This window comes from Myripristis murdjan, chromosome 24, assembly GCF_902150065.1.
Source record: "Myripristis murdjan chromosome 24, fMyrMur1.1, whole genome shotgun sequence".
NCBI lineage: Eukaryota > Metazoa > Chordata > Actinopteri > Holocentriformes > Holocentridae > Myripristis > Myripristis murdjan.
In genome coordinates this window covers 3,249,816-3,276,593 of record NC_044003.1, presented here as the reverse complement: position 1 = coordinate 3,276,593, position 26,778 = coordinate 3,249,816, and the positions used below count along the sequence as shown (strand labels likewise).

At 46.5% G+C, this 26,778-nt stretch overlaps 2 protein-coding genes across 2 annotated transcripts; both read left to right on the top strand.

Annotated features, from left to right (window-relative positions):
* The first annotated feature begins 311 nt into the window (after positions 1-311).
* taf1b (TATA box binding protein (Tbp)-associated factor, RNA polymerase I, B) lies at positions 312-21,311 on the top strand. The gene is given in 16 exon segments (XM_030047674.1): positions 312-452; positions 1,315-1,413; positions 1,627-1,714; positions 2,237-2,334; positions 3,396-3,488; positions 4,028-4,145; positions 4,504-4,675; positions 5,612-5,711; positions 5,978-6,125; positions 7,170-7,228; positions 7,230-7,348; positions 8,161-8,204; positions 13,194-13,284; positions 16,633-16,703; positions 18,396-18,630; positions 19,707-21,311. Coding segments are annotated over 16 exon segments (1,809 nt in total). The 5' UTR covers positions 312-434; the 3' UTR covers positions 19,963-21,311.
* Positions 21,312-21,769: 458 nt separating this feature from the next.
* Positions 21,770-26,637, top strand: LOC115356582 (grainyhead-like protein 1 homolog). The gene is made up of 5 exons (XM_030047800.1): positions 21,770-22,120; positions 25,339-25,522; positions 25,814-25,890; positions 26,154-26,394; positions 26,551-26,637. The coding sequence occupies exons 1-5, from the start codon at positions 22,101-22,103 to the stop codon at positions 26,635-26,637; spliced, it is 609 nt and encodes a 202-aa protein (XP_029903660.1). The 5' UTR covers positions 21,770-22,100.
* Positions 26,638-26,778: the final 141 nt, after the last annotated feature.

The following is a 26,778-nucleotide window of genomic DNA, read 5'->3' as shown; positions in this document are numbered from 1 at the left end:
GTTTTTTATGCCTTATGTCATAGTAACTAACTGGTGGTTCAGAATTCATGGTTTTAGGCCATTTTCCGTAAATAACATAAAATAAAATAAAATAAATAATAATAATAATAATAATAATTTGCTTGCCATCGTAAAACTGTGATTAATAATTTTATTTGTTTAAACTTATTTTTTGATTTTATATTATAAAGCTGGTTAATCTTGTCTAATGTCTCTGGGATGTTAAATGATTAATTATTGAACCAATTCATTATTTTCAAACTTCCCACCTGTCGCTCTGAGGGAGACGGGTTCATGTTCACGCCGAACCGATTTGAATGTAACACGGCACCGGAAGTCGTCGTTACACGTGAAAGCCCAAACAACCCGTGCGGCATGCGGGATGGGCTGCGGGAGTTAACGTGACGCCGTGCGGGACTGTTGGTGTGCGGGACATGGACGAGGAGCAGACGGTAATGAACGAGCGAGGCTGAGCCGGAAGCCGAACTGCATTTAAAAAGTTGTTCATTTGAGTTTTTCGGCTTTTTGGAAACGCGACGTGAATAGAAGCGAATAAAGCGGAGCTGCACGGAGCTCATCACCTCCTTCAGTGCCGTTTTCATGATAAAGCCTCCTCGTTGCCTCCGTGCCGGGCGGTCTGGCCGCTGAGAGCCGCTTCAAAACGGTCACATGTGATGGAGACGAGCCGTGTGGCGGATCACCTGTGAGCCGAACTGACCTGCAGACTCTGAATGTTCAGTGAAGTTTAGATCCGCTGTGATAACATGTCACTGAGTGAAGCCGCAGTGCAGGAACACGTTTGTTTTTTTGTTTTTTTTTAATGAAGTTCAGCGCCTTGAGAGAGAGAGGCTCACATCACTGACGGTGCACAGGTCACAGGAAGACGTTTGAGCTAAAAAAAAAAAAAAAAAAAAAAGTACAATGAAAAGGAAAAGTGTAGTGTACATGTGAAATAGTTATGTGTTGTGCTAAATTAAGGTGAAAGGAAACCCAAACTAAAGAGTCTAAAGAAACCAGAGCCGTGCCGACACTTTTGGGGCCCCGAGCAAAACAAAAAAAAATAAATAAATAATTAATTTGGGCCCCTGAGTTTTAAAACTGACGAAATGAACAAAAAACTTCTGGAACATCAAATAAAAAGACCAAACAATGAATCAAATGATGTCTAGTTATTAAAATGGCATTGATGTTCTTGTGTTTAAATGCCTGTAAGACTTTCAGCTGTCTGTATGTTACTAGTACTTGTTGATAACTATGTGTGTGTGTGTGTGTGTGTGTGTGTGTGTGTGTGTGTGTGTGCGTGTGAGTGTGCAGGACGGGTACAGCGAGCCCTGTGCTCAGTGCTCGGAGGTGGCCTGGGCTGTTTCAGATGAAGGACGATTCTACTGCAAGTCCTGCCATAATGTTATCGAGGTGAGGTGTGTGTGTGTGTGTGTGTGTGTGTGTGTGTGTGTGTGTGTGTGTGTGAGGTTATAATCAGTGAGGGATGGTTTTAGTAATTTATCAAGTCACAGAATGAGATTATATATTTATTTTTAGGTGGTCATGTGATGTTTGTGGTGCGTGCGTGTGTGTGTGTGTGTGTGTGTGTAAAAATGCTCTGACCATGTGAATGTGAACCCCCAGAGGACCAGGGACGTGGTGGACACGTCGTTCATTCCCGGCTCCAACCGGATCTCCTACATCTCCAAGGGAAAGAGAGGCAAAAAATCTGGTCAGTCTGTGTGTGTGTGTGTGTGTGTGTGTGTGTGTGTGTGTGTGTGTGTGTGTGTGTGTGTTTGACATTTAGTGCTGGGCTCCGTTAAAGGGGCGGCAGAAAAAATCAAAATCACTTAAGAATCGCACGGCTCTCCCCTTTGCAGACACGCCCACCTTCTGCTAATCCCATGCAGTTTGGGCCCCAAAGCCTGCAGTCCACATGTGTTCTTGTGGCCTGTTGTAAAATGGTGTGTGTGTGCAGACTGGGGCCTAAACAGTCTTGGAGCTGCATCAGTTGGCTCTGACTGGAAAGCTGAGACTCTTGTGGATTCAATGAGCCACATTTGATTCCTGTGTGATGAAGTTGGCCCCCATAGCAGCCATTTCACTGCAGGCAGAGACTTTTGTCCAACTGGACGTGGCTGTAGAAAATGACCTCTAGTGACCTCTAGGAGAATCCCAGCCTCATCAGACTTCAGACTGCATGTTGAATCAGCCCTCCTGAGTCACAGTAAGGGTCTCACCTCCTGTCTTGCAGAACAAGGCCGTCTGTGGATGATCTGCGAAGGGTTCCAGTTCATCCTGAGGAACCAGGCCGACGCTCTGCTCAGGCTGGGCGTCCGCTCCAGCTTCAAGGTCTGTGGCTCCTCTGCTCGGGTCCCGGGGTCAGCGCTGTGGTCCGCCTCGGGAACAACACACCTGAGGAAGGTGTCTTCTTCCTGAGGAGGCCGTCTCTGTTTTTTTTCAACTGATTAAGTTCATTTTGTCTTCTATTGCGATATATGAGTGTTTTCTTCTATTCAGACAAAATCAAAGCAGGTATGAACAGCTCATTCTCTTGATTTTGTCTGAATAGAAGAAAACACTCATACGTCTCTGTTTATTGTCTGACAGAGATAAAAAAAGAAAACGTCTCCAGTCAGCTGCTGTGAATGACGCCTGAGCTCCTAGACAGGTGGAATAAGCATAAAATATGAGCATAAAATATCACCTCAGAAGTAACTTGTTTTTAGACAATTGTCTCTTGTTTCAAGTGAAAATTTGCTTGTTTCATTGGCAAAATTTGTTTCTTGTTTCTAGCTAATTTTCACTTATTTCAGGAAAAATTTTCACTTTTTCCACTGGCAAATTTTGCCAATGAAACAAGCAAATTTTCACTTGTTTCAAGTGGTAAAAATTTTCTAAAAACAAGTTACTTCTGAGGTGATCATGTCTTATTTTAAGTGTAATGAGATATTTTGACTAGAAATAAGGCATTTTTGACTTGAAATTAGACAAATAAGATTTTGCGTTTTTGCAGGTCAAAATAAGAGCATGGAAAGTAAGCACAATAGACATGAAACATAGGACCTGATGAAACAAAGCGTACAGTAAATCCAATAAAAATGAAAACAAGCCATGCAGTAAAAACAGTAAAATGCAGTGGGATGAATAAAGTATCTATCTAAAAGCTGGATGAGGAGCACAGGCTGCTGTAGGAACGGCTTCCTGTCAAAGTGAGTTTTGAGCGGTGATTTAAAAGCAGATGTGATGGAGGAGTTTGGTTTCCCTGTGCAGCGAGCGAGGCGGCTCAGAGGGTCAAACACATCGGGTTATAACTTTTCACATGCGGTATGTGTCGTGTGACGGTAATGCAGCATTTTGACAGTGTGTGTGAGTGTGTGTGCTCAGACGTGTGTGTCCTGTGTTTTGTGCAGGACGAGGTGCTGTGCCAGCTGTGGAGGCTGTACCTGCAGCGCAGCCGGCAGGCCTACAGCAGCCAGCCCATCCGCAGCCTCCGCCTCAAAGTGGTGAGGAACGCCGGCTCGCCTCTGCCTGTAGATAACCATACCACAGTCAAGGCTCCACCTGTGCTGCCCCCTGCTGGCCGTGTCTCAGGCCTGCAGCTGATCCCCTCAGCAGATTCTACTCTGACATGGGATTCAGGAACAAGGAGATCCTGCTGATCTGAGCCCAGAATCAGCAGATTGTTTTCTTCTGAATCGGCCCAAGTCACAGCAACGTCTCTTCAGAGTCCAGATGCTGAGGAGGAGGTTGGGGTTCTGGACTCAGACCAGCAGGATTTCCTTCAGACTGGATCCCACAGGAGGAGAACAGCTAGATTCACTGAGGTTTTTTTTTCTTGTAAATTTGTGACTTTATAATCTCAGAATTTGTGAGTTTTTTCCTCAAAAAAATTACGACTTTAATCTCAAAATTTCTGATTTTTTTCTCATAAATTTGTGGTTTTATAATCTTTGAATTTTCAAGTTTTTTTTCTTCTCATAAATTTACCACTTCAGTGTAGAAAAGTCAGAGTTTTCCTTCCTGTGTTCGTGTCTCCGCTCAGCGAGCTCCGGGCTCGGACTCGGACAGCGCTTCCGAGTCCGTCATGTCGGCTTCCATCGCGTCCGCCAGCGAGACGGACGGCGAGGGCGACCTGCACAGCACGGCCGCGTCCAACACAGGTAAGGCCGACAGGAAACAGCTGCCGGTTCAAATCCCCATACCGGCTGGGGAAATCTGAGCAAGGCACTTAAAGGAATTAGAAATGTATTTAAACAAACAGTACGTGCTGCTTTTCTCCGTATGAAGCCTCAGAAACTCACATCAGTCTGAATGTCGGGGCTTTCTTTTGTTCATGAGCTCAAACAAGAAATGATGTGTCTGATTTTGGGAAAATATCAACGTAAACAAATCCGTGTTGTTCCATCTGAACCTCCAGAGGCTGATAACAGATCTGGGATCAGCGTGGGGTCAGTCTGTCTGAGAAGCCGCTTTGTTTTTGGTGCAGTGCCCCTTTAACGCTCACATGTTCACGCCCAGGGGAGTCGAGTGACGGCGTGTCGGTGTGTTCGGGCTCGGCGGACGTCGTCTCCTACCTGACGCCGTCGAGGAAGCGGGGCGGCGGCCTGATGACCATGAGGAAGACGCTGGCCCTCCTCTTCCTCGCCCTGCTGTGGAGCCGCGAGGCGCTGACGCTGTCCGACCTGCTCAGGTAACGCCCCGCTCAGGTAACGCCCCAGTCAGGTAACGCCCCAGTCAGGTAACGCCCCGCTCAGGTAACGCCCCAGTCAGGTAACGCCCCAGTCAGGTAACGCCCCAGTCAGGTAACGCCCCGCTCAGGTAACGCCCCGCTCAGGTAACGCCCTGCTCAGGTAACGACCCAGTCAGGTAACGCCCTGCTCAGGTAACGCCCCAGTCAGGTAACGCCCCGCTCAGGTAACGTCCGCTCAGGTAACGTCCCGCTCAGGTACTGTCCCGCTCAGGTAACGCCCCGCTCAGGTAACGCCCCGCTCAGGTAACGCCCCAGTCAGGTAACACCCTGCTCAGGTAACATCCCGCTCGGATAACGCCCTGCTCGGATAACGCCCTGCTCAGGTAACGCTCCGCTCAGGTAACATCTGCTCAGGTAACATCTGCTCAGGTAACGTCCGCTCAGGTAACATCCGCTCAGGTAACGTCCCGCTCAGGTAACGTCCCGCTCAGGTAACGTCCCGCTCAGGTAACGTCCCGCTCAGGTAACATCCGCTCAGGTAACGTCCCGCTCAGGTAACGTCCCGCTCAGGTAACGTCCCGCTCAGGTAACATCCGCTCAGGTAACGTCCCGCTCAGGTAACGTCCCGCTCAGGTAACGTCCCGCTCAGGTAACGTCCTCCAGAGCAGAGAGAGCAGATTTATTCCAACCAGAGAGAAAGCAGCAGATTAACCGTTTCCATGGAGATTAGGAGCTGATATTCTGTTGGACAGATTATCAGAGGTTTGCCGCCCTGAGAGCCCAGGAGCCACTCCGACTTAGTTTGGGTTTGGTGATGTTGTGGAAGCAAACAGCTGATGTTTAGTTTTGTGTGTGTGTGTGTGTGTGTGTGTGTGTGTGTGTGTGTGTGTGTGTGTGTGTGTGTGTGTGTGTGTGTGTGCGTGTGTGTGTGTGCAGGCTGGTGAACGAGGGTCACGTCCCGTACGTGAACGCCCATGAGAGCCTCCCTGAGGAGATGAGGCTCCACGGCAGAGACACACTCATGTTCAAGGTGGAGGTGAGTTTTCCTCTTTCCTCATGTTGTTTTCCTCGTGTCTGAGGGGGCGGAGCTAAGAGGGGCGGGGCTCCGTTTGTGTACAAACACACAAACAGCTGACGACGAAGAGGACGTTTCTTCATCTGTTCATTCAGGCATGGAGCTGCAGAATTTATTGGGTAATATTACACTAATCAATCAATACATGTAATTTATGTATTGTGTGTGTGTGTGTGTGTGTGTGTGTGTGTGTGTGTGTGTGTGTGTGTGTGTGTGTGTGTGTGCAGTCTGTTCCCTCTCACAGACTCCTGCAGCAGGAGGCGCAGAGCCTGGCTCACCTCCTGCAGCTTCCTCCTTTTCCTCCCATCAGCCCCCTGTGCCTGCTGCACCCGGCGCCGCTCAGCCTGCGCTACCTGACCGCCCTCAACCTGCCAGGTACCGCCCGCCGCTACTGCAGTACTGCGAAAACTACTGCAGTACTGCTAAAACCACTGCTAATACTACTGCAGTACTGCTAAAACTACTGCAGTACTGCTAAGACTACTGCAGTACTGCTAAAACCACTGCAGTACTGCTAATACTACTGCAGTACTGCTAATACTGCTGCAGTACTGCTAATACTACTGCTAATACTACTGCAGTACTGCTAATAGTACTGATAATATTACTGCACTGCGTATACTACTGCTAATATTACTGCAGTACTGATATTACTACTGCTAAAGCTACTGCAGTACTGCAATACTGCTGCTAAAACTACTGCAGTACTGCTAATACTACTGCAGTACTGCTAATACTGCTGCTAAAACTACTGCAGTACTGCTAATACTACTGCAGTACTGCTAATACTACTGCTAATATTACTGCAGTACTGCTAATACTACTGCAAAAACTATTGCAGTACTACTAATACTGCCGCTAAAACTACTGCAGTACTACTAATACTACTGCAAAACTACTGCAGTACTACTAATACTACTGCTAAAACTAGTGCAGTACTACTGCAATACTGCTAAACCTACTGCAGTAATACTAATACTACTGCAAAAACTACTGCAGTACTACTAATACTACTGCTAATACCACTGCACTACTACTAATACTAATCCAAAAACTACTGCAGTACTGCTAATACTGCAGTAATATGACTGCATTACTGCAGTGCTGCTGCTGATATGCGTGTAGCAGTGCTTGTGCTGCAGTAATATTAAGGCAGTACTGCAGTACTGCTGCTGATATGCGTGTAGCGGTGCTCGTGCTGCAGTAATATGACTGCAGTACTGCAGTACTCGTGCTGATATGCGTGTAGCGGTGCTCGTGCTGCAGTAATATGACTGCAGTATTGCAGTACTCGTGCTGATATGCGTGTAGCGGTGCTCGTGCTGCAGTAATATGACTGCAGTACTGCAGTACTCGTGCTGATGTGAGTGTAGCAGTGCTCGTGCTGCAGTAACTCCTCCTCCCCCCGTGTCCCTGCAGACGCGCTCCATGCGTGGGTTTGCCGCGTGGCGCTGCAGGCCGGCCTGATGGACGAGGCGGCTGCTCACGTTCGACCCCCGGCCGTCCCGCCCCGCTCTGCCGGCGTACGACCTCCAGGCCGCCGCCCTCATCATCGTCACCATGAAGCTGCTCTTCGGCCTGGACGACCACACAGAATGGTAACCCCGCCCCCCCGCCCCCTCGCCGCGGCTCGCCGGGGCTCCACGCTCACACCGCCGGCACGCCTGTCAGAACTTAAAAATAAATAAAAATAAACAGAAGTTCCTGCTGGCTGCAGGGACGACAAAGCAGAAAAGCTTCATTCACACCAAATTCACTCGCTGCTGTTTTATAGTTTGGGGGGGAATTTTGGTTATGTACTTTTATTGTTGTTTATTTATTTATTTATTTATTTTATTTATTTATTACACATTTTTAGCTACTTTGTCGTCATTTTCTTGTACAGTAGCTTTAAATACACATATGTTTGTGTGTATTTAATTTTTTGTGGTCAGTCTTTCATAAATTAGGTTTAAATACACATATTTGTAATCATATCTAGTTTTCTCATAATTTTTTTGCCTAATTTTCAAGTAATGTTTTGCAAATTTTCCATTTTTTTGTACTTTTTTTTTTTTTTAATCAATTTTGAGGTCATTTTCTTGGAACATTTTAAATTTTTCACTAATTAGTGCGTCAGAGCTTGTGAAGGCGCTCTGGCAGGCGACGTCACCACCTGAGAGCTCAGGCTTGACGCTGAGTTGGTTTTTCTGTGAGCTCTCATTGAATCTTTTGTTATTTTCTTTAACTGAGTTCCTTTCAGGTCAGACAATCTCATTTGTGAGAGAGAGAAGTATTTTTTCCACCGTCTTTACAGCCCTGTTTTGTCACTGAATGCCTGTTATCAGCCGTCTTTAGTTGATTTTTTTAACTTATCCAGTAACTTTCCACATTTTGAGATTTTGCTGTCATGTGTTGTTTTGTTGTGCAGGGATTTATCGAGCGATGCAGCGGAGCAGGACAGGGAGCAGCCAGGTGAGGGTCCCACCTTTCAGTTATTAAAAATCTGTAAAGCTGCTGCTGCTGTTACCATCACTGACCAGCAGGCGGAGCTAGAGAGGCTGATTTGATGATTAAAAAAAAAAAAAAAAAAATCCATCTTTGGTTATAAATGTGCAATGTTATGCACAAACAACAACAATGATAATGAGACAGGCCAAGAGAGAATATTATAACAAAATGTTTAAAGAAAATCAAAATTATATTAAAGGTACTTGGAAAATATTAAACAATGTTTTTGGAAATAACTCTGTATCAAGAGACTTTCCCAGCTAGCTTTTGTTATCAGTTTAGTGTCATGAGTGAATTCCAGCAGTAAAAAAGATGCAGAAATTATTGATATATGATAAAATAAAAAAAATAAAGTGTAAAATATTGTGTAGGAAATGCATACAGGTCCTTTTAGAGCCACTAATGGACACTTTGGGTGGTGATACATTTCTGTCTTAAAAAGTACAAGAAGTAAATAAAAAGTTTTTCATTTCATTTTTTGATTTTTATTTTGTATCATGGAAACAATAGTTCATAATCAATCACAGGTTTGTTACATTTGTTTCCTTCCGTGATCGGAAAGGAAGAGGCAGGAAGAAGAAAGTCGATCAGTGTTGACAAGTCGAGGTTTTCCCTCTGGGCCGTGTTATCAGTGGACACAGAGTCCTAAAAATCACATGTCAATTTATGTTTAGACGCATTCAGTAAATCAGTGTTGAAACCTCCACAAATTATATGTTTTACTTTCATTTAAGCTGTTCATTAATTCTTCCATACTGCCTTTGAACCTTTCTGCATTAGTTTAGTTTCTTTATTTGCACAGGATTTTAACATCAATGAAAGCATAAAATAACAAAAACAGATTGTGCAGGTGAGATAAAAAAAAAAAAAAAAAACCCTTACAGAGTTATAGGTTATCTCACCTAAATACAAATAATAAATAAATTCAAAGTTGCATATAAAATAAATATCAATAAAACAACTTGTAACTCATAACCTTCCATTTAAAAAAAAAAAAAAAAATCAGTACCTCTCTCCTCATTCATCCACGTCTCAGATGAGGCTGTCAACTTAAATTTCCTTTTGAATGTTAACAGAAATTCATTCATCTTAGTGAAGTTTGCATAAAGGCTACAGCAATTAAAATGAATCAATGAAAATATCTCGTTCCTTCCAGCATCCTCATTAAAGTGATCATCAGAATAATATTCACAGTTATCAATGATGGTGTTAAAGACTAAAGATTTTCTGGATCAATCTCGTATTCAAAATCATTCGTTTTAGTCTCGTCAGAATCGGAAAAAGATATTTGTTTTGCGTGTGTGTCAGTCATGAAGACATTAATGAGGTAAATTTATGTCTCAGGGGAGAGAAATTAACCCCTCGGTGATTTTAGTCTTGATTTCAGCGAGTTCAGTCCTTCCAAACGTCATGTGGATCCAGGAGTGTCTTCACAGCTGCCTGCTCTCCTTCTGCTGCGCTGCTTCTGCTTTTCTTGTTACGAGGCGTCTGACTCCAAACCCGTCCCCCCAGCTGGAGGCTCCGTGGTGACGCCACGTCCACGCAGACCCTCTGCTGCGTCCTGCGGCCTCTCAAACACCTCGCTCTGTCCATCTCTCTCAAATATTTTCACCCTCGCAGGAAAGAGTGTGCGCCGCTGTTGGTTTCTTACTGGTCTGTATTTTTTTGCGCTCCATAAACACTTGAGATGTGAAATCTGCATCGAGGTGAATCCTGCTGTCGTTCACCTGAGTGTGTTTCTCTGCCCGGGCCGCCTGAAGCAGCTTTCGCCCCGCGGTGTCATTTAGGAAGCAGACTGTCATGGATGTGCTCTCTCACACTGCTCATTCACATCAACGTGAACTTCACCGCCACACTGCAAAACATCTTACCAAGAGTATTTGTCTTATTTCAAGTCAAAAATGTCTTATTACTAGTCAAAATATCTCATTACACTTAAAGTAAGACATGATCACCTCAGAAGTCACTTGTTTTTAGACAATTGTCTCTTGTTTCAAGTGAAAATTTGCTTGTTTCATTGGCAAAATTTGTTTCTTGTTTCTAGCTCATTTTCACTTATTTCAAGTGAATTTTCACTTTTTCCACTGGCAAATTTTGCCAATGAAACAAGCAAATTTTCACTTGTTTCAAGTGAATTTTCACTTGAAACAAGTGAAAATTGTCTAAAGACAAGTTACTTCTGAGGTGATCATGTCTTATTTTAAGTGTAATGAGATATTTTGACTAGAAATAAGACATTTTTGACTTGAAATAAGTCAAATAATCTTGGTAAGATTTTGCGTTTTTGCAGTGCAGCTTCAGGTTTGTCCTTCAGGTTCGAGTTTTTACAAACTGGATCATGTCGTTTCCTTCACATTTTTCCGGCACTGAATAAATCCTTAAATTGTTCCTTCGGGCGCGACTTTTAAGATCCTCACATTTTGCTTCCAGTTGTCTGTGTTTGTGCAGATTGAGAATGAGCACTTTGGTCAAATTCATTTCTCTGATTTCTCTGAATTCTCTGATTTCTTTGAGTAAAGCAGCTTCCACCTGCTCCTCAGGTGGTTGTTTGTGGCCGGTCTTGTTTGTGGTCTCTTTGTTCTTTGCCATCATTCTCTCTCGTGTGTGTGTGTGTGTGTGTGTGTGTGTGTGTGTGTGTGTGTGTGTGTGTGTGTGTGTGTGTGTGTGTGTGTGTGTGTGTGTGTGTGTGTGTGAAACATTTGAGGGGTACAAAGAAGATGAAAAGATCAAGTATTTTCATTGCAAAGTTCTTGCACACTGCAAAAACGCAAAATCTTACCAAGATTATTCTTCTTATTTCAAGTCAAAAATGTCTTATTTCTAGTCAAAATATCTCATTACACTTAAAATAAGACATGATCACCTCAGAAGTAAATTGTTTTTAGACAATTTTAACTTGTTTCAAGTGAAAATTCACTTGAAACAAGTGAAAATTTGCTTGTTTCATTGGCAAAATTTGCCAGTGGAAAAAGTGAAAATTCACTTGAAATAAGTGAAAATTAGCTAGAAACAAGAAACAAATTTTGCCAATGAAACAAGCAAATTTTCACTTGAAACAAGAGACAGTTGTCTAAAAACAAGTTACTTCTGAGGTGATCATGTCTTATTTTAAGTGTAATGAGATATTTTGACTAGAAATAAGACATTTTTGACTTGAAATAAGACAAATAATCTTGGTGAGATTTTGAGTTTTTGCAGTGCAGAAGAAGCGCCGTGCAGCTGGAGCCTCAGAGACCTGAGGCCGGCTGTGTGTGGTGTCGGAGGAGGAGGAGAGGAGTCGCTCTGCAGAAAGAGCCGTGCATCTTATCAGCGACGCCTTTTCCTCCTGAAAACCTGCCCGGTCTGTCGGGTCTCATTCCTGCAGCCGGACTCGCCCCGCCGCTGCAGCCTGAGCACACGGCGCTCACATGCAGAGGATCATGGGTATGAATCAGTCTGCACGGGGGGGGGGGAGGAGCGCACCGAGCCGTTTCACTTTGAGCTTGAATGATCAGGAAGCAGCAAACTCCGTCCCGGCTCCTCTGCATGTTCACAGCTTTATCTGGAGGTTTCCATTCATTCCACTGCAACATGAACATGAACTTTCAGAGCCTTCACACTTTCTTCACTCCAGTTTTCCATCAGAGGAATAAAGTCCTCCACATGAGTTTTCCTAAAAGCAGCAGCACTGTTGGCTTTTCAGGACTTTACAAACTGAAACGCTCCCTCTTCATCCTCCTCCTCCGCCAGGGAAAATAGTCCCTAAGCGGGGAAACGTTTTGCTTTCCACAGCCGATCATCAGCTGTGTGGTTTCTGGATGTTGAGGACTTTGTTCGCCGCAGAAGAAGAACATTATAAGGCGTTTTTGACTCTGTGCTGTGAAATTGTTCGGATGTGTTTGTTGACGTGGAAAATGTGGAGGAATCGCAGTAAACAGACCCAGGACTCAGAACCCTGCCTCTTATGGTCCTTAGACTGAAGAGTCACCTTTGTGTCACAAGATTCAAGATTTATTCGTCACATGCATGAATGTACAGGTACAGCAGCAGTGAAATGTAATTGCAACAACTCCAGCACTGTGCAAGTAAAAATTAAAAATTAAAAATTAATAATAATAATAATAATAATAATAATAACGATAATAATAATAAAAAAATAATTAAAAATAAAGATAAAATAGAAAGAATATATGACATTCCTATATACAATGAACAACCTGTATACAATATACACAGCTGGTGGGAGAGAATGATAAACCCTCTCAGAAAGTGAAAGCGAGGAGGTTTTTCTTTCCTCCAGCAGTTCATCACACGGCTGCTGTTCACCTGCGACCTGCTGCCAGGTGCACAGGAGGCTTTCCTTTCTTTAGGATGAATCATTTTTCCTGCTGCCTGCTGGGGGACATGGACTCATACCCATACGTGTATCGTCATTATCATGTAAGATTTTATCATGAAAAATATCAAAATTATCATATTGTGGTGGTTTGTCTGCCTCCTTGTTCTAACGGTCACATTTTTACCTAAAGTCTTTATCTTGTTTTGGCTAGAGACCCGATCCCGACAGGCTCAGGCCGGGTTAGGACAAAATTTTAGAAATAACTTTTTGGGTCAGGTGTGGTTGAGTCAGGGTAATTTTAGCGAAAGTGTAAAATAATAAAAATGATGGACCTGCTCTCTGTTCTGGGCGAGTTCTTGTACAGTGCTGGAGTTTACGTGACCACACTGAAGGCAGCACGATGGAGCACAGGCAAAATCTCGGGTTCGGGTTGGGCTCGGACAGAAATATTAGTGTGATGTCACCTGATAAAGAAAAACTACAAATCAGTCAAAGCCTTGGGGGCCCTGGGTTCAGGTGGAGCTTCAGGTACGTCCTCCTGGATCACCTCTGTTGACCTTTGACCTCCATGAAGCTGTGACATGAACCTGCTGATCCTCTGAGCTCTGAGGGAAACGTCTTCCTTTGCTTTGCAGAAAGTGACGTGTTCAGCCTGAGGCGCTGGTACCGCCTGCTGGGGGCAGCACTGAGCCGAGCCAGGCAGAGGAGGCGGGAGGAGACGGCCAGGTGAGACCCAGACCCAGACCCAGAACCAGACCCAGACCCAGAACCAGAACCAGACCCTGACAGAGACCCAGACAGAGACCCAGACCCAGACCCAGTCCCTGACCCTGACCCAGAACCAGACCCTGACAGAGACCCAGACCCAGACCCAGACCCAGACCCAGACCCAGACAGAGACCCAGACCCAGAACCAGACCCAGACCCAGACCCAGACCCAGACCCAGACCGAGCCCAAGATCCAGACCCAGACCCTGACCCTGACCCAGACTGAGCCCCAGACCCTGACAGAGGCCCAGACCCAGACCGAGCCCCACACCCAGACCCAGACTCAGACCAAGCCCAAGATCCAGCCCAATATCCAGACCCAGACCCAGACAGAGACCCAGACCGAGTCTCAGACCTAGACCGGACCCAGACCCTGACAGAGACCCAGACCCAGAACCAGACTGAAACCCAGACCCAGACCCAGACCCAGACCCAGACAGAGACCCAGACCCAGACCCAGAACCAGAACCAGACCCAGACCCTGACAGAGACCCAGACCCAGACCCTGACAGAGACCCAGACCCAGACCCTGACAGAGGCCCAGACCCTGACCCTGACCCTGACCCAGACCCAGAACCAGACCCTGACAGAGGCCCAGACCCAGACCCAGACCCTGACAGAGGCCCAGACCCAGACCCAGACCCAGACAGAGGCCCAGACCCAGACCCAGACCCAGACAGAGACCCAGACTCAGACCCAGACCCAGACAGAGACCCAGACCCAGACCCAGACAGAGACCCAGACCCAGACCCAGACAGAGACCCAGACCCAGACCCAGACAGAGACCCAGACTCAGACCCAGACCCAGACCCAGACCCAGACCCTGACAGAGACCCAGACTCAGACCCAGACCCAGACCCAGACCCAGACCCTGACAGAGACCCAGACCCAGACTGAGCCCCAGACCCTGACCCAGACCCTGACCCAGACCCTGACCCAGACCCAGACCCAGACTCAGACCCAGACCCAGACCGAGCCCCAGACCCAGACCCAGACCTGATTTTCAGTGTAGAAGTTGAGCTGCAGCTGGCCACACTCGGGGATCAGTAAAGTTTTTCTGGTTCTGATTCTGAATCCTGTTACAGCTCAGACCCACTCGGCTGCTGCTTATTTTCTCACTGCTGAAAACACCAGCATCTCTCAGGTGTTTATTTTTCTGACATCAGTCTGCAGCTCGGGCTCCTGAGGGCAGCTCGGGCTCCTGAGGGCAGCTCGGGCTCCTGAAGGCAGCTCGGGTTCCTGAAGGCAGCTCGGGCTCCTGAAGGCAGGGTCGGGCTCCTGAAGGCAGCGTCGGGCTCCTGAAGGCAGCGTCAGGGTCCTGAAGGCAGCTCGGGCTCCTGAAGGCAGCGTCAGAGTCCTGAAGGCAGCGTCAGAGTCCTGAAGGCAGCGTCAGAGTCCTGAAGGCAGCGTCAGAGTCCTGAAGGCAGCGTCAGAGTCCTGAAGGCAGCTCGGGCTCCTGAAGGCAGCGTCGGGGTCCTGAAGGCAGCTCGGGCTCCTGAAGGCAGCGTCAGGGTCCTGAAGGCAGCTCGGGCTCCTGAAGGCAGCGTCAGGATCCTGAAGGCAGCTCGGGCTCCTGAAGGCAGCGTCAGGATCCTGAAGGTAGCTCGGGCTCCTGAAGGCAGCTCGAGTTCCTGAAGGCAGCTCGGGCTCCTGAAGGCAGCGTCAGGGTCCTGAAGGCAGCTCGGGCTCCTGAAGGCAGCGTCAGGATCCTGAAGGCAGCTCGGGCTCCTGAAGGCAGCGTCAGGATCCTGAAGGCAGCTCGGGCTCCTGAAGGCAGCTCGAGTTCCTGAAGGCAGCTCGGGCTCCTGAAGGCAGCGTCAGGGTCCTGAAGGCAGCTCGGGCTCCTGAAGGCAGCGTCAGGGTCCTGAAGGCAGCTCGGGCTCCTGAAGGCAGCGTCAGGATCCTGAAGGCAGCTCGGGCTCCTGAAGGCAGCTCGAGTTCCTGAAGGCAGCTCGGGCTCCTGAAGGCAGCGTCAGGGCTCCTGAAGGCAGCTCGGGCTCCTGAAGGCAGCGTCAGGGTCCTGAAGGCAGCGTCAGGGTCCTGAAGGCAGCGTCAGGGTCCTGAAGGCAGCGTCAGGGTCCTGAAGGCAGCTCGGGCTCCTGAAGGCAGCTCGGGCTCCTGAAGGCAGCGTCGGGATCCTGAAGGCAGCGTCGGGCTCCTGAAGGCAGCGTCAGGGTCCTGAAGGCAGCGTCAGGGTCCTGAAGGCAGCTCGGGCTCCTGAAGGCAGCGTCAGGGTCCTGAAGGCAGCGTCAGGCTCATGAAGGCAGCTCGGGCTCCTGAAGGCAGCTCGGGCTCCTGAAGGCAGCTCGGGCTCCTGAAGGCAGCGTCGGGCTCCTGAAGGCAGCGTCGGGCTCCTGAAGGCAGCGTCGGGCTCCTGAAGGCAGCTCGGGGTCCTGAAGGCAGCGTCGGGCTCCTGAAGGCAGCGTCGGGCTCCTGAAGGCAGCGTCGGGCTCCTGAAGGCAGCGTCAGGGTCCTGAAGGCAGCGTCAGGGTCCTGAAGGCAGCGTCGGGCTCCTGAAGGCAGCTCGGGCTCCTGAAGGCAGCGTCGGGCTCCTGAAGGCAGCGTCAGGGTCCTGAAGGCAGCGTCGGGCTCCTGAAGGCAGCGTCGGGCTCCTGAAGGCAGCGTCGGGCTCCTGAAGGCAGCGTCGGGCTCCTGAAGGCAGCGTCGGGTTCCTGAAGGCAGCGTCGGGGTCCTGAAGGCAGCGTCGGGCTCCTGAAGGCAGCTCGGGCTCCTGAAGGCAGCGTCAGGGTCCTGAAGGCAGCTCGGGCTCCTGAAGGCAGCGTCGGGCTCCTGAAGGCAGCGTCGGGCTCCTGAAGGCAGCGTCGGGGTCCTGAAGGCAGCGTCGGGGTCCTGAAGGCAGCTCGGGCTCCTGAAGGCAGCGTCGGGGTCCTGAAGGCAGCGTCGGGGTCCTGAAGGCAGCGTCGGGGTCCTGAAGGCAGCTCGGGCTCCTGAAGGCAGCGTCGGGCTCCTGAAGGCAGCGTCGGGGTCCTGAAGGCAGCGTCGGGGTCCTGAAGGCAGCGTCGGGGTCCTGAAGGCAGCGTCGGGGTCCTGAAGGCAGCGTCGGGGTCCTGAAGGCAGCGTCGGGGTCCTGAAGGCAGCGTCGGGCTCCTGAAGGCAGCGTCGGGCTCCTGAAGGCAGCGTCAGGGTCCTGAAGGCAGCGTCGGGCTCCTGAAGGCAGCGTCAGGGTCCTGAAGGCAGCGTCGGGCTCCTGAAGGCAGCGTCAGGCTCCTGAAGGCGAGCCTGATTCACTCTGCTCCTCCCGTCCTCAGACAAACTTTAGCGTTTTTTTTTTTCTCTCCTCGACAGGAAACAGTGGAAGGCACAGAAACCTCTTTACTTGTCCGGGACAAAGAAGCAGCTCATCCTCAAGAGGAGAAGTGAGTGTGTGTGTGAGTGTGTGTGTGTGTGAGTGTGTGTGTGAGTGTGTGTGTGAGTGTGTGTGCATGCTGCCCGTCCTGCTGTCGAGCTGTGTGACAAATAAATCAGGACAACAAAACAGGACCTTTCCGCCATAATAACCCCATTATATCTGTGTGATGTCATATCCAAAGCCCACAGCAGACCTGCTCTCATGTTAGGGGCTTTTTGTGGAAATTCAACATTTTTTTTTTCTACCATATGCTTTATTTTTTTATTCACATAATTTGTTTTGTCATTTCTGAGCCTCATAACTTCAGTCCTATCAGAGAGGCCACATGAAATCTTCAGGGCTGAAAAACACACCTGAGTCAGTTTTCCATCCGTCCTCGGCGTCACGGTCCTGAACCAACATCTGGTTTTTCCTCTGACCAGCTGTGAGCATCAACATGTCGTGAAAAATGAACGTGTGAGCAGCAGAACTGGAGCAGCTTCATGTCTGTGACTCAGGAACAGGAAGCAGCTCTGGGGTCCTGGAGGCGTCACACGGCTTCATGTTGGGGAAACTGTGAGGGGTCCCGTCAGCGTGCGGGACGGGCGGCTGCTAAAACCCGTCCTGGAAGAGGAAAGATCTCAATTTCAGACCAGGATCATCCTCTAGCCAGGACTCCCTCTGTGTCCACATTATTTTCTAAAACAGGCAGACTCTGACTCTCAGTTTGTGGGTTGTTGTTATAGCAATAAAAGGTGCAAATGATATGTTATTAATGATTGAACAAAAATGACAAGAGGATGCATCAGTAATTATTTCACCTGAGGGTTGATGTTGGGTCAATGCATGCACACATTTAACTTAAAAGATTGTTAACTGAGTATCAACCGTTGCACGTACAGGCTGTTCACATTAACTTACAAATGACGATGTTTAGGACCCTGCAGTCTCTTGCATCAGAGTCTCATCCACTACGACAGAGTACTTTTTACCACAAACCTTTTGTAGCCCAGAGGAGATATGTTGCTCAAACACTCGGTATGTAGTGTTAGTGTATGTTTATGAGTTGTAGAACATAATAAATTATCTTGAAGGAGTAGATGTTTACCAGTAAGCGTGACTCAAATTTTTGTTTTAAAAATGTAAATTCATTATCAAACAGACCTAACAATTCAACCACCAATGAATGAGCAGTAGTGTGCATGTGATAACATAGATTGAAAAATAAGCCAAAGTGATACCTCTTCTCTGAATAGACAAGCTAAGCCAGTGTGCTGCTGTTAGCCAGTGAAAATACAGCAGAGTGGCACCTCTTCGCTTTGTTACACAATCTATGTCACAATCCATGTCTTTTAGGTAAAACATTTCATTTGCTCAAATTGAGCAGGGTACACAATTAAAAAAAGACAACGGTGGGCCTGTTCAAAACTAATTTATACATTTTTTGTTATGCAATAATGTTATAATTATCATGACAATTTTTTATTATCAACCTTAATTTTTGGGGCCCCCTGCAGGTACTCGGGGCCCTACGTGCTGTGCGTAGTCTGCGTATAGGGAGCAGCTGCCCTGGTAAAGAGTGTTGGTATCGGCCCTGACAGATCAGTATGTGTCGATCCCCTGTCCCCTCTGTGTGTGTGTGTGTGTGTGTGTGTGTGTGTGTGTGTGTGAGAGAGTGATTGATGGTATTGATGATGTGAGTGCTCTGTCTGCGGTGCAGGAGTAGCGGAGCAGCTGCAGATCTGCTTCGAGAAGCTCAGCGGCTCCTCGGCCCGGCAGCGTCCCGCTCCCCGCAGCTTCTGCTTCCTGTGGGGCGAGGGCGAGGGCGAGGGCGAGGGCGAGGGGGCGGAGTCAGAAAGGTCAGACGGGCCCAGCCTGCACGGACAGACCCTGCAGGGCGACAGGATCCCCCCCAACCTGGAGTACTGGCACCCAGCGCTGAAAACCTGCACCAAGTAAGACTCAGAGGCTACCAGCGCCCTCACTCTGCTGCTGCACCCAAGAGTGTGTGTGTGTGTGTGTGTGTGTGTGTGTGTGTGTGGTCAGTTTGGAGATTAGGATTTAAAGGGACACTCCGCCTATAATGCATCATTTTTTTTGATTAAGTTCCCTCCGTGTGCTGCCCTCAACCCCCAACCCAGACAGGTTTACCCACAATCCTTCATGTTAAACTCATGTTCCAAAAACAACACACACTTCTGATCCAGCAGAAGAAAATGGGTTCTTAATTTCATAATTTTACAACAAAAAGCTCTCAAAGCTCGTTCTGCTGTCTAACCCAAGGCTCTGTGTTGGATTTCGCTCCGTCTTGTGTTTCCTTATGATCCTAAACGTCCTCAGACACGAGCGTTTAGCAGCTTGGGAGGATCTTCTACACCTCAGTAGCAATATGATGGATGACATGACGACAGGTTTACTGGTGATTTGAAATTTTAAGTGTAGCAACAGTGAAAAATAAGCATTCTCAAAAAAAAAAAAAACATATTTTTTCTTAAACATATTGAAAAATAACATAAAACAGCATCATAATAAATAAAACTATAGGACTAAAACTATAGGACAGAAACCACCAGTGGCATGAAGACACTGAGACTATACGTTTATGTTTTGAATATGATGGTTTTTAATCAAAATGACGATGAAAAACTGTGAGGTGAGCTCGTTTTCCTGCTTTCCCACATTCTGAAAAGTCCAGAAAGGCAGCGCTGCCCTCTGACCTCGGTCGGGCTCGATCGCAGGAGGAAGCAAAAACACACATATCTGTATATTTCTGTTGACATGAGCTGGACAGACTTAATAATGTTGGATTGAGGTATTTAACTGCCGCTGCCGCTGAGAAAATAGTCCCCAAATTTCATATTTTAATTCCAAGTTGTGATTTTTTTAGTTCCCTGCGTGATTTAATAAATGGTTTGTTGCCATGGAAACTGTGGGGGAAATGATAGTAAATGAGTGAAACGTTAAAATGGCTGGGAGGGTCGGGACGTCCCGCCCGCTGCCTCGGCGTGACTCGGTTTGTGTGTCTCCTCAGGACCTGCAAGAGTCACTACGAGGAGTTTGAGCCCACGCTGCCCAGGACCTTCGTCTGGCTGCTGGAGCTCTTCTCCTTCCTGCTGGAGGTGAAGCCGGCCTCCGTGTACGAGGAGGTGCTGAAGGTGGAGCGACGCCTCCTCAGGGGAAGGAAACCCCCCCCCCCAAAAAAAAACTCCACCCAGGACGTCCCGGAGAAACCACGGGACAGGAGAAACCAGACGGTTGACCTGCTCCCAGGCGAGAGGCGATGCTGACGGGTCGCAGGTTTGATCCCGGCGGCAGGTGAACCCAGTCCTGCTCTCTGATTGGACGTCTCTCTGAGCGACAGCATGACATCACTGTCTCATGTGCAGCTTTTACCAGAGTTTTCTATCTGCAGCACGTCTTTGTTTGTTTGTTTGTTTGTTTGTTTTCTGCTGGAGTGAACTCCTACAAACTGAGAGGGTGAGAAACCGGCTGGACGGGCCGTGTTGGATCAGGGTTTGGATCAGACGCCGCGCTCAGGTGATGCCCATCCACCGGACAAATGTTTAAAATCGCTTGAATAATTGATCAAGTAAAATCACCAAACATCGTCTGATTCCAGCTTCACTGAGAGTTTCAGACGGTCCTCCTTCTCTCGGTTCATATCTTTATAGGAAAATGCACCAAACGCATTTTTATGAAGAAAATTTCCAAATTCTCTGATTCCAGCTGCTCAGACTTGAATATTTCCTGGTTTCTGTAAACTAAAACTAAATAAACCAAATATCTTTGGGTCGTGGACAAAAACGAGACATTTGAGGACGTCGCCGTCGGCTGGGAGGAATTGTAAACAATATTTTTCGACATTTTCTGACATTTCATGGACCAAACAACTAATCTCTGAAAAAAAAAAAAAAAAATCAACAGGTTCATCAAAAATAAAAATCATTGTCTGCCGCTCAAATCTTGGGATTTTCACAGTCTTCATGCTAACATTAGCTAACGTTAAGCCCAGTTAGCCCCTTTATTTCTAAGCGATAATCTCTAATCTCACTGTTGCTGTTTTTGTTCATCCTGCCTGGAGCTGCAGCTAGTAATCCAATAAGTGATTAGCTTTTAGATTAGCTGGCAACTATTAAATTAATCCGCAACTATTTTGATGATGGATTCATCGTTTTGAGGCATTTTTCATGCTAACATTAGCTGCAGTTAGCTTCTCAGCAATATGACCTGCAGGTGAAAATTATCTTTATTTTAGCATCAAATGACAAGGTTCATGTGGACTACTTTTATTTTTTTTCTTAATCACTGCATGTGGGCCTTATAAAGTAGTTGTGTTTAGTTCAGGCAGGTCTGAGTGTTTGGCATGGAGACGATGGCACCGGCGGGGCGGGCCGGGGCGAGAGCAGCACGGGACGTCCCTCCATGAAACTGACCACACCTGCTCTCCTGTCGTTCCCACCTGAACGAAGCTCCTCTGTTCTCAGGGTTTGAGGGTTTGGTCTTCAGCAGAAACAGCCTGCTGCCGTGGAGGAGGTCAGAGGTCAAACTGAGACCGCAGCCCTGTCAGAGGTCACTGAATTAAAAAAAAAAAAAAAATCACCGAAACCACAGAGGTGTAAACAAACGTCCCGGCTGTGAGCTTTGTGAAGGTCTGGACTGAAACACTTCACTGGTCAACTCACATATCAGCTCTCTCACTGATTTAAAGGACTGAAAATACAAACTCCTTTAATTATCAGTTTGTTGTGACAGTTTGTTGGGTTTTAGAGACACTGAGTGATGAACTTCAGCTGTGAACTGATAAATCATTAAAAAGCGACACCCTTTCACTTACAAACAGATTAGGAATACATGAAAATAATTAAAAAAAAAAGTTTTGAGATTAAGCTCAGAGAAATTCTGATTCTAATCTCAGAACTCTTGGCTTTTTTATTTCCTTGTGGCCCTAATCCTTTTCTGTACAGTGCAAATAAAGAAATAAAAATAATTGAACAGACTTCATAAATTCCTGTTTTTAGAGAACACTGCAGAGGTTAGTTTGGTTAATAAAGACGCTCTTAATGTGAGAAACTCGTCTCCTCAGACAGAAACACGGGGCGTTTCGCTGCGGTATTGCTCTGATCCTGGAACAGAAACAACTTCACCACCAGCTATTCAATATGCAAATCCACGCTGGCCCCGCCCCCCCTCGCGTCACCCCGCAGCAGAGCTACCTGTCCAGGTAAAGCGGCATGTTACAGCTGCAGGAACGGAGCCAGAAAATCAAACTAAACTCGTTCTGAGTGCCGGAGCTGACAGGACAGGACTTCAACAACCAGCATCCCGTCATCTTTTTTTTTTTTTTTTTTTTTTTTTTTTTTTTTGGTTGCTACTGGACTGATCAGATTTACCGTTCCGACTAGAAAGTCCAGTCCGACGGAGGGAGATGACAGAGGAATCTGCCAGGTAAGGCCACACGGTCCAGTTCTGTCGGGGAAAACCTGTTCAGGTGCGGCGGTGCGTCTTTTACGCGCGGCTGGCACGACGGAGGCCGAGTGCCAGGCGCCGGGAGAACTTTGCTTCAGAAGCGGAATTATGTACCGGCAAGCAAACACGACATGAAGAATATAACTTAAAGACCTTTTCCTCCGTAGTTGGGGGACACTGATTAATTCGGCATGCTTATAAGACATCAAACTACCTCTTTAAATCTCCAAATGCGGAGCTGGTTCCCGCTGTTTGACGTGCGTTTGTGTAGCAAAATGTGAAAATAACAAACAGCAGTGAAAGTTGAACTTGTTCCATATTAGTGCTGTTTAGTGTGTTGGATATATGCCGACATGAAGCGTGGATCATACCTATAATTCCTGATGTGTGTGTGTGTGTGAGTTGTGCACTTTGCGGACGAGCATGTTTACGCAAAGTTACCAGATTTTGCGGGTGAAAGTTGGCGGAGCAGCGCGATGAGCGTCAAGGCTTTTATTTCTTGATTAACGCCGAATATTTTGGCTTTGATCGAGCTGCTTTCCAGTTTCCAGAGCCGAGTCCAGGTTTTCCTGCGTTATGACTCGGCTGCTGCAAACTTACACGGCAATTTATTGTTTGATTTTTAGTCTGGTGGTAACAGATTTCAGAAAGGGAGAACAAATCTACATCAGTTTATTCGATGGGATTTAGTTCCTGCTAGTTGTGATTTCTCACGGACAGAGAAAAGTTCAGCTTTTATCCAGTAAACATTTGGGGGGAAAAAAAAAATTAGCTCTGGTTTGTCTTCTGTCACTGACTCCCAGCTTGAAGGTGAATTATCTGGAACCTTAAACTGCATTTCTCCATTAAAAGGCAGAACCTTTAAGACAAATAAAACTCACATTAATATCCAGAATTCAAACTGAGCTGGGTTTCGGTCCTGTGTGTGTGTGTGTGTGTGTGTGTGTGTGTGTGTGTGTGTGTGTGTGTGTGTGTGTGTGTGTGTGTGACGTGTGGAGGAAAAACAACTGAAGTGTCAGACATGAGTGAGGAATCACTGCAGTGACTCCAGATGACAATTAGGAATGTTCCCACACGTTTACGAGCTTGTGTGTGTGTGTGGGAGAGGGAGAGGACTGGTCCTGCTGGTAGAGCAGGATCACAGTGAACAGACTCCACCAACGTGCCTTTTTCACTTTGTGTTTTTTTTAACAGGCAAAAATCAGTTTGATCTTTTATCCTCATCAGTTTTACTTTCATTCAAATTTTCTGTCTGTTAAAGATTCAAGATTCTTTAATTGTCACTGCACAAGGTACAACACTGAGGCTGCATTCACACATAATTACCATTTTAAAAAACAAAGTTCAAACTAACTAAAACAGAAAATAGTAAACAACTAAAAACCAAGAGTTAAACTAAAGAACTATTTAAGGTGCCGACTGTATGTAAAATTTGTAGAATATATAAAATACGTGTCTTCTGTATAAAAACAAGATATAAACAATATTTGGTACAAGTTATTAGCAGTGATTGGGTTGGAATATCTACATACAAATATACTATATTATGAAGGAATGCAGGACTTTTACTTTGAAAGGGGGATTTTTTTTTCCATTCCTGTCTTGGTATTTTTACTGAAGTGAAGAATTTCAAGAGTAGGATTTTTTTTTTTTTTCCACCACTGATTGAAATTAAACTGAAGACTGAAGGTTAATCTGAACCAGCAGAGGCGGGTAGTTTCTCTGTATTAGTTTAAAGGTGCAGTCCGCAAAATTCTGAGTCAAGTCAAGGACTATTTTGACTCAACAGAAACACGTGGAGCAACAAAAATGATAAGACACACAGAATGACCTCAGCATGTCAGCGTTCGTTTTGTCAACTAGATCTGTGACAAAACTATTACGAAATATCAGGATATTTTTTGTGAACAAATTAAAAAAAAAAAAAAAGAGATGGAAAATGCCAGAAACAGACGAATGAAAACAGCCTCTGGCCTCAGTTTGGATGATTCAGTCCTAACTCCTGTGAGCTGGCTGGATCAGTGTGTGTGTGTGTGTGTGTGTGTGTGTGTGTGTGTGTGTGTGTGTGTGTGTGAAGGTCATTAACAAATAATTTAATGAGGAATTTAAAAACTAGACTAAAGCTAATAACATTCAGAAAACTAAGATGTGCGTCATGTTTTAGTTAAAGGAGTGAAGTTTGAATAAGAAGTGAGCTCTGAGGTAGGACTTTATTCACGGGGTTTCTCTCATGTTGATCGGTCGCTGCGTTTTCAAATTCCTCAAAATCCTGCAGGTTGACCGTAATCCACGCATAGTCCAGTAATTTTAGGCCAAAATTGGGGTCAACCTAGGACAAATTGCAAGAGACGCAAACTCAACTGATTCTGTATCCTCAGTTTGTCCTGAGTGAGGGAAAAAGTCCCAAGGAATCCCATTGGTGGAAAGTTTTGAAAATCACCTATTTATGGCCACATATTACCAAAAAACACTGTTTTTAACACACAGGGGAAAGAGGTTCAACATTTGACTTTCAGATATCACTATAAAAATTCACAAGTTGATTACACACACAAAGACAAGAAAAAAAGTCAATTACAAGTTCTTTGAATTATTCTGTTTACACATGCATATCACACATTATCTGATTTGATATGCACTAATAAGGAATATAAGGAATAAATGCCAGAACAGATATTTAAACAGTAAATAAAAAATTACTATATATATAGTAACCTTGAATTAAAATGTTACTATATAACAGTAAATTAAAAGGTTACTATATAAATAGTAACCTTTTAATTCACTGTTTAAATATCTGTTCTGGCATTTATTCCTTATATTCCTTATTAGCGCATATCAAATCAGATAATGTGTGATATGCATGTGTAAACAGAATAATTCAAAGAACTTGTAATTGACTTTTTTTCTTGTCTTTGTGTGTGTAATCATCTTGTGAATTTTTAAAATGTTGAACCCCTTTCCCCTGTGTGTTAAAAACAGTGTTTTTTGGTAATATGTGGTCATAAATAGGTGATTTTCAAAACTTTCCACCAATGGGATTTCTTGGGACTTTTTTCCCCTCACTCAGGACAAACTGAGGATACAGAATCAGTTGAGTTTGCGTCTCTTGCAATTTGTCCTAGGTTTTTTCATAAAATGACTGGACTAGCAATCTGACCGCCTAATCTGAGAATTCCAGCTGTGTGTCTCTGCAGGAAAAGGGGCGTGGTCATGCTGCACTCCGACCCATCGTACGAGGTGCAGCCGGCCTATCCGGACGAGGACGAGTGGCAGGTGTTCCTGGAGAGCCCGCTGACCGCCGCCTCCAAGGCCATGATGAGCGTCAACGGCGACGAGGAGGCGGCCGGCGCCCTCGGCCTCCTCTACGACTACCACAAGGTGACGCATCACTTCCTGTCCGCGCCTCAGAGACACTGAACCCTGTAACACCCGAGTCCATCGGCCAGATTTGGAAATGTTCAAGAAATCAGGAAAAACTCTCGAGAAAATGACCTGCAGGCTGAGAGAGAAATAATGAGAATATTGACAAAAAATATAGTTTTCCCCATGAGGTTTTATATATTTATTCATTTACATTTGAAGTTATCATTGTGGTGGTGTGACCTGTGGATTAACGTGTGTGTGTGTGTGTGTGTGTGTGTGTGTGTGTGTGTGTGTGTGTGTGTGTAGGTTCCTCGGGACAGGAAGCCCGTTGGAAACATCAAAACGGAGCCGCTGCTCTCGGAGGAGACAGACGACAGCAAAATGTAAACTCTGCTCTTATTTTGTAATAATCCCGGAGCAATAAAGGGTGTACCTGTTAATCTAATCTAATCTTTGTAATGTAGCTTTACCTAACCTAATGTAATCTGATGTCATCCTAAATTCATTCGGAGTTATTTAATCTAATCCAGCCTAATCTAATGTTTTCTACTCTTCCCGAACCTAATCTCATCTGGTTTTATGTAATCTAATCCAGTTTTATCTCGTGTCGCGCTGTAATCTAATCCGCGCTCCTCGTCCTGAGCAGGAGCTTCCTGGTCCCGTTCCAGGACTCCCTGCTGACCATGACGCCGCTGAGGAACGTCCCGCTGCACACCGTGGTGCAGGGCGGCCCCTCCCCCTCCCCCTCCCCCGGCCGGGACAGGAGGGCCGGCTCGTACCCGGAGCCCGCCGCCGCCCTGCCCTCCTACCCCGGCGGCCTGGATGCCCCCCCGCTGCCCCTCCGCCCCGGGACGGCCCCCCCACCAGACTCCGCCTACAACGAGCAGGTGACATCACACGTTCAGCAGAACACGACATACTGCTTATGATGTGAGGTGACTCTGTTACAGTCTGCAGTCTAACTGTGTGTGTGTGTGTGTGTGTGTGTGTGTGTGTGTGTGTGTGTGTGTGTGTGGTGTGTGTGTGTGTGTGTGTGTGCGCAGATCTTTCCTCTGTCAGAGGAGATCCAGCGCTTGACCGCCGTCAGCCAAGATGACTACAGCGCCCCCTACTGTTCAGATGGAAGGTGACTGTGCAGTTATAATGATGATGATAATAACAATAACAACAATAATAACATTAACTGTTTTTATTGTTGCACCTTTAAAAATTTAAATCTCTCCCTTTCTTTCTCTCTCTCTCTCTCTCTCCCTCTCTCTGCCTGTCTCTCT

Excerpts from the sequence above, each read along its gene's own strand:
- LOC115356582 (XM_030047800.1), top strand. The coding sequence starts at position 22,101 with ATGACAGAGGAATCTGCCAG. Across the intron at positions 22,121-25,338 it reads ATGACAGAGGAATCTGCCAG|GAAAAGGGGCGTGGTCATGC; the intron begins GTAAGGCCACAC and ends GTGTCTCTGCAG. Across the intron at positions 25,891-26,153 it reads GAGACAGACGACAGCAAAAT|GAGCTTCCTGGTCCCGTTCC; the intron begins GTAAACTCTGCT and ends CGTCCTGAGCAG.